This window comes from Elephantulus edwardii, unplaced genomic scaffold (assembly GCF_000299155.1).
Source record: "Elephantulus edwardii isolate Elephantulus edwardi_28Jun2011 unplaced genomic scaffold, EleEdw1.0 scaffold00164, whole genome shotgun sequence".
Lineage (NCBI taxonomy): Eukaryota > Metazoa > Chordata > Mammalia > Macroscelidea > Macroscelididae > Elephantulus > Elephantulus edwardii.
The window spans coordinates 6,239,615-6,246,372 of record NW_006399914.1 but is presented as its reverse complement, the minus strand read 5'-3'; the positions used below and the strand labels follow the sequence as shown (position 1 = coordinate 6,246,372).

At 32.7% G+C, this 6,758-nt stretch overlaps 1 protein-coding gene across 1 annotated transcript in view; it reads left to right on the top strand.

Annotated features, from left to right (window-relative positions):
- Positions 1 to 6,758, top strand: part of TRPM7 (transient receptor potential cation channel, subfamily M, member 7) — a 160,006-nt gene that overhangs the window by 101,810 nt on the left and 51,438 nt on the right. The window contains 4 exon segments of the mRNA XM_006895330.1: positions 2,526 to 2,754; positions 3,908 to 4,063; positions 4,098 to 4,262; positions 5,277 to 5,405. Of these exon segments, the coding sequence (XP_006895392.1) occupies positions 2,526 to 2,754; positions 3,908 to 4,063; positions 4,098 to 4,262; positions 5,277 to 5,405 (679 nt within the window).

The following is a 6,758-nucleotide window of genomic DNA, read 5'->3' as shown; positions in this document are numbered from 1 at the left end:
ACTTGTAAGTAAAATCTTGCTGAAGTTTATTAAAAAATAACTGAAGCAGTTTATTGACAGGGATCACTGATTCAGAAGAAGTCATTGTACGAAAGATAGTAATTGCAGATGTCAGATTCGAAAGCAAGACTACTAGAAAGATGTTTACCTGTGTTTTATTGGCTATGCAAGGGCATTTGACTGTTTAGATCATAGCAAATTCTACCTAGGATTGAAAAGAATGGAATCCTAGAACACTTAATTGTTCTTATGTGAAACCTATACTAATAGTCAAAAGGCTATTGTGCAAACAGAGCAAGGGAACGCTACATGATTTAAAATTAGGAAAGGTCTGTGTCGTCGTTTTATCCTGTCTCATACCAGTTCAGTCTGTATGCTGAGCAAATCGTTCAAGAGGCTGCATTATTTGAAGAAGAAAGTGGCATTAGGATTCGAGGAAGACTCATCAACAATTGGCGTTATGCAGATGGCACACTCTTGCTTGCTGAAAGTGAAGAGTACTTGAAGCACTTGGTGAAGATCAAAAAACCATAGCCTTCAATATGGAATACATTTCAAAGTGAAGAAAACAAAATTCCTTACCACTTAACCAGTAGGCAACATCATGATAGATGGAGAAAAGACTGAAGTTGTCAAGTACTTTGTTTTACTTTCATCCACAATCAGTATCTATGGTAGCAGCAGTGAGGAAATCAAAAGATGTGTTAATATAGGGAAAATCTGTGAAGGACCTTTTAAAGTGCTAAAGATCAAGGATATTAAAGATTAAGAAGTACCTGATGGTAGAAATAATTTGCTTCCTGTAGTACATCTGAAAGTTGGACAGCAAATAAGGAAAACTGAAAAATTATTTATGCATTTGAATTGTGATGTTGGGGAACAGGATTAAATTTCTCATGAACTGCTGAAAGGAAGAACAAACCGATAGTTTTGGAGAAAGTGCACCCACAGTTGTCCTTGGTAAAACTTTGTCCCTCAGAGAGTGATTGGCACAGTGGCAGATTGTGATAATGGTGAGGGTTAGTGCAAGCATCAGATCTATTGTTCACAAGTTACTATGAGTTATAGTTGATTTTACAACACCTACAGTAACCTACAGTAACACTCGATATTCTGTTCTGTGTTTGAAAAGCACTAAGTATTACTAAGATCAGAGCACTACTATTTTCGCTTTTGATTCCTTGCAGAGACTGTAGAGTTTGCTTTCAGGTCCAAGAAAAAGTAATGTAGATTTACCTTTCTAGTCATGTCTTAATGTGATATATTTCATTCAGTATTTTGTGTTATCTAGGGAGATGTGTTTCTCTAAAAACAGATCTACTCTTCTAATGCCATAGTTTCATAAATGTGTATGAACATATTAAAAATGAATAGTGCTATGAATGAATTTAAAAATAATAGACTTTTTATTTTAGGATTTCCCTCCCCCCTTTATTTTCTTGCACATAGTGCAAAGTACAAATAAGCGTTTTGTGAAAGATCTCCCTCATTCTGTCCCCTTGGTATTCTTGTTCTTTCGAAGCAAAGCAATGCTACTAGTTTTTGGTATGTTCTTATAGAGGTATTCTTGCATGTAGAAGCAAAGATACATATGATTTATTCACCTCTTGGTAAATAGCATGCATATTATAGACACTCATTGGACTTTTTTTTTTCATCTGAAGATGTAATTTAGGTTGTTTTCTATAAACACAGATTATTTTCTTTCTTTTTATAAAAGAATATGTGTATAACATAGTATAAAAAAACCATCTCTAAGAGAGCTCTGGTGGCCTAGTGAGCAAGAAGCTGCACTGCAATCCCAGAGGTATGTAGTTCGAATCCACCAGATGCTCTGCTGCAGAAGGAGGGGCAGTCTCCTCTTGTACCAGTCAGATCCGATTTGACGGTACACGTACAAAAAAATAATAAAATAAAATTTAGAGAAACCATCTCTGTATTTCTCCTGAAGGGTGTTGCCCAGTTTATCTCCCTGGAGACAGCCCAGCTGTGTCTACTTTTGTAAATATCCTTCCAGAAACATTGTACATGTGGAAGTAGATTAACCTACAAAATGCTTCGCCTCTTTTTAAAAATAACAAATTGGATGAATCCAAACATATTCTGAAATAACCACTCTAATATCATTGAATATTTTCCAGTTGTTTGAGGTTAACTCCAGGTTGTTTTTTGCATACAACAACAGGAAGACAAATGGGCTTGTCAAGATCATCTTTACAGCATATTTTGCAATCTGTAAACAACCACAGTATCAAGCAAAGAATCTTTATTTGTACTATATATAGGCTTTCATTTATTAATGTATTTCTGTTTGAGTGAAAGTTTACAAATTGTGTTGGTTTTTGTAAATAATAAGTTGGCAGAAGGGAAAGGTGACATGTAATTTATAATTAATTACATTAACTAGTTGTGATTAATATTATAAACCAAAAGATGTATGAATGATTGAATGAAATGAAAGAACAGTGTTTTTAAATTTTAATTTTGTAATCTTGAATATATGTTCATTTTTCTTTTTCAAATAGTGATTTTGGTCAGCTGGCAGTTGAATTATTAGAACAATCCTTCAGACAGGATGAAACCATGGCAATGAAATTACTTACATACGAACTGAAAAACTGGAGTAATTCAACTTGCCTTAAATTAGCAGTTTCTTCAAGGCTTAGACCTTTCATAGCCCATACTTGTACACAAATGTTGTTGTCGGACATGTGGATGGGAAGACTGAATATGAGGAAGAATTCATGGTACAAGGTATAACTTAGGAACATTTTTCAATAAAGTATATGAATAGATAAACAGGAATTAGCTCAGATGTGTAGTTATTTTTAATATGAGAGTCTTAGGAGTTGTGGCAGACATTTACTCCCAAGTGGCACATTGCATGTTGGACTCCTTTTCCTCCACCTCATTAACTCTTTCCAGGTGTTACCTGAGTCAGAAATATGAACGCTGCAAAGGGGATTACTGCTTTTTACAGACTTCAGCTAGCTGCCATGTGAACAGAATTGTAGCTTTATGAAAGAATGATCACCTTCTAAAATCTATCACTGTCTGTTCTGTTATTTGAAGTGTATAGGCTCACTTGATTTTTAAGGTTAAGAAGAGTAACTTTAGGCTAAATATAAACTTTTAAGGGTAAGATTTTGCTTGAAATTTTGATTTTCATCATAGTAAGCTATGAGCTTTTTATCTTACATTTGTTAAGTAACGTACAGAAATAGGGTAGAAATCAGACAAGTAGTTCTTAAAATTTGTTGTTGCATAACTAATAATATTCATCAACTGAAAACCACTTTGGAAGATTAATCTACAGAAACCCTAATCTACAATTATCATTTCTTTGTGTTTTAGTATTTTTCAGGTAATACCTAAAATTTAGAATTTATAGAGCCACAAGCTGAATAATCATGTTATGACATGGAATATTTCCAAAGAGATACTGGGATAAGATAAACAATCACATAGCACTTTCATAAGATTTTAGATTATTTTTTTTTTTTTAAATATGGAACGCTTCACGAATTTGCGTGTCATCCTTGCGCAGGGGCCATGCTAATCTTCTCTGTATTATTCCAATTTTAGTATATGTGCTGCCGAAGCGAGCACAGATTTTAGATTTTTTTTAAACAAAATATATTTTCTGGAATCTAACCTAGTCTGTTTTTTATTTTCTTTTAAAAGGCAATGGTAATTACTAAATCTTATCTACATTCTTACTTTCTTAATATTAAAATATTTTATTCCTTGAAATAATTCCTTGCTAGCCTCTTTAAATAGTATATGTAAGAAATACACATTTTTTTCTTTAGCATTATCACAAAATATTTAATCACCTTTTATTGTTTTTATTATCATCTTGAAGGTCATTAATTTAATGAAACCCTGTACATTTCTAATTTCTTAGGTTATATTAAGCATTTTAGTTCCACCTGCTATATTAATGCTGGAATATAAAACTAAAGCTGAAATGTCTCATATTCCACAATCTCAAGATGCCCATCAAATGACAATGGAAGATAGTGAAAACAACTTTCAAAATATAACAAAAGAGATTCCTATGGTAAGAAGACACCAAAATTATAGATGTATAGAAGTAATATTTTAGGATATGTTATGAAGTATTTAAAGAAATAAGGATTTTGGATAGTAATGAAGGAAAAAATGAAATGGAAATACAAATAAAATCAAAAAAGCTTCCAATCACACGAAAATTTTATGCCTTTTATCATGCACCAATTGTAAAATTCTGGTTTAACACGGTATGGTTTTGATCATTTTATTTTTAAAAGACCTTTGAGTTACAGTATATGCTAATTTTTATATCCTTTACTTTACTTAGAAGCCATTTTCCATTTAAAAAGGCAGTACATTTGTCTTACTATCATCTAAACTGCCAATGAACAGAAAGGCAGAAATTTACTAATTGCTCAGTTGGTCAAGTGGGAGCCAACGCATAGCTGACCCTCCACTGGGTTTCTGAGGCTCTAAGCACATGGAAGGAGATTGTCTGTTTTTCTCCTACAAAGCTGCAAATTTGAACTACCAGAGAGGTGTGACTTTTGGGTTAGAAGCATAAATCCCTACAGACTAAGCCACCAAATCAAAACAAATACATGATAATTGGGGTAGCTGAGTGATTATGAAAACTAATCCAGATCCTTCCACTTGGTTTCATTTAGCAGTGAGGTAATAACTTTTTCCTTTAACATATTAGATCAATATATATTTACTTATCAGCCACATATTTGGCTGTTCTCTCTAGAAAAGAACAGATTTTACTAGTTAATAAAAGGGCATGTGTTCATAGAGAGATGTGCTCAATTTAAGAAATGAATGAGATTAACCACTACTTTTTTAAAATTTATTAATTTTAATGAAACTTTACAGAAACTTAGGGTTTCCAGTCATTCACTGTTGCACTTTGCTCCCTGCCCAGCCCTTCCCCCCCAATTCACTGTCTCCTTGAAAAGAAATAGAAAAACTCTTTCATTGTTATGCAATCCCTCCCTCCAAGTTCACTCCACAGTGCAGCCTTCACTCTAAACTTCTGTAATGACAAGATTACCCATTCATATATCCCTTTAAAAAAGGGATCTCTCCCTCATCTGTTTCAATGCAATATACATCATTCTTCCCCTCCTTTTCTGTCTTTGCTCAACCCTGATGTCAGTCCCATTTTATTACAGTGGCATGGAATAGTTACTGGTTTCATTTATTTTGGGGGGAGATGTTTTAATCATAATTTATTTTTTAATGTTTTCCCTTTTTATTAGTTGGCATATTTAGGGTTTCTGATGCTTTATACATTTGTGGTTCTTGTGAAAATGGACGCCTTACCTTCAGTTCAAGAATGGATTGTTATTGCTTATATCTTTACCTATGCTATCGAGAAAGTCCGTGAGGTATGTCTTTAGTTTATCCTTCCTGTAACTTATGTTTGGAGGTGGTATTTTGGTTGTTTTTTGGGAGATATATATATTGGGTGTGTTAGTCATAATTGTATTAGGTTATAATACCATCAAAGTATAGAACATGCTTATCTTCTGTTTTTCTAAAAGAATTAAAAAATATTAGAGATTCAAGGATATGCCCTCATTTTGATTGTTAATGATTTATAATAAAAATAGCCTAGATTTTTTTCCCCATCTTCAACATTCATATTTGTGTTTTTTGCCATTCTTAAAAAAAGATTACATACAGTCAGAAAGGTAGGTAAGTTGTAAATAGGCCTATATTTTGCTTTTGTATTCTAATACCCTTTAAATGTACTGCACTGCCCACTGAAGTGTCATTTAAATCTGTGTCTGTCAATGTTCAGTTTCAGTTTCAAACTTTTTAACATTCTTCTTTTTGGAAGGAAAGGAAAAATATGTTTTTTTGGCTTACACTTTCTTATTTAAACTGATAACTTTGTAAGATAGCTTTGTAAATGTTTATAGTAATGTCTCAAATATTTAATGTCACAATTTCATACTTGGAATGTAAGTGAAACTGCAAAATTCATTTGGAGACATTTTTCATCTCACTTTAATATTCTAGGAATTCATCAATTGAATCATTATTGGGCCTTTTAAATTATTTGATGTCCACTGAGACTTTATTAAATCTGTTATTTATTTAATAACCCTTTTAAAGAAATTAAGTTTTTCAATGATACAAGCAAGTTTCAGAGCATTTTAAAATGCTAAAATATTTCTTGATGGATTCATGAGATGGTAATAATATAGTCTCAAATGGAAGACTCGAGTAGAAAAAAAAATTTCCGTATTTACCCTCATGCACAGATTTTTTACCTTTGACTGTGTTACCATCCTCTTCAACAAAGTTAATTTTTAAAAATTGATACATTTAAAAGCAGAATTCTGTTTATTCATAAGTTAGCTAAATACAATAATGTAAACCATTACATTATTTCACTTCTGTGAAAAAAAGCATTTAAAAAAAATCTTAACTGTATGGAGCTCTGGTGGCCTATTGGCAAGAAGCTGAACTGCAATCCCAGAGGTTTGCGGTTCAAATCCACCAGATGCTCTGCCGGAGAAGGAGGGACAGTCTCCTCCTGCACCAGTCAGATCCGATTTGATGGTACTCATACACACACAAAAAAAAAGAGAAAAAAGAAAATCTTAACTGTGTGCTCTGATGGTTGCTTTGAGGAAAATAAAACTTTTAAGAATTCACTGCCTCTGCTATCTTAATTGAATTGTTCTGGTAATCAGATGTATCATGAAATTAAAAAAATAATAAAAAATATT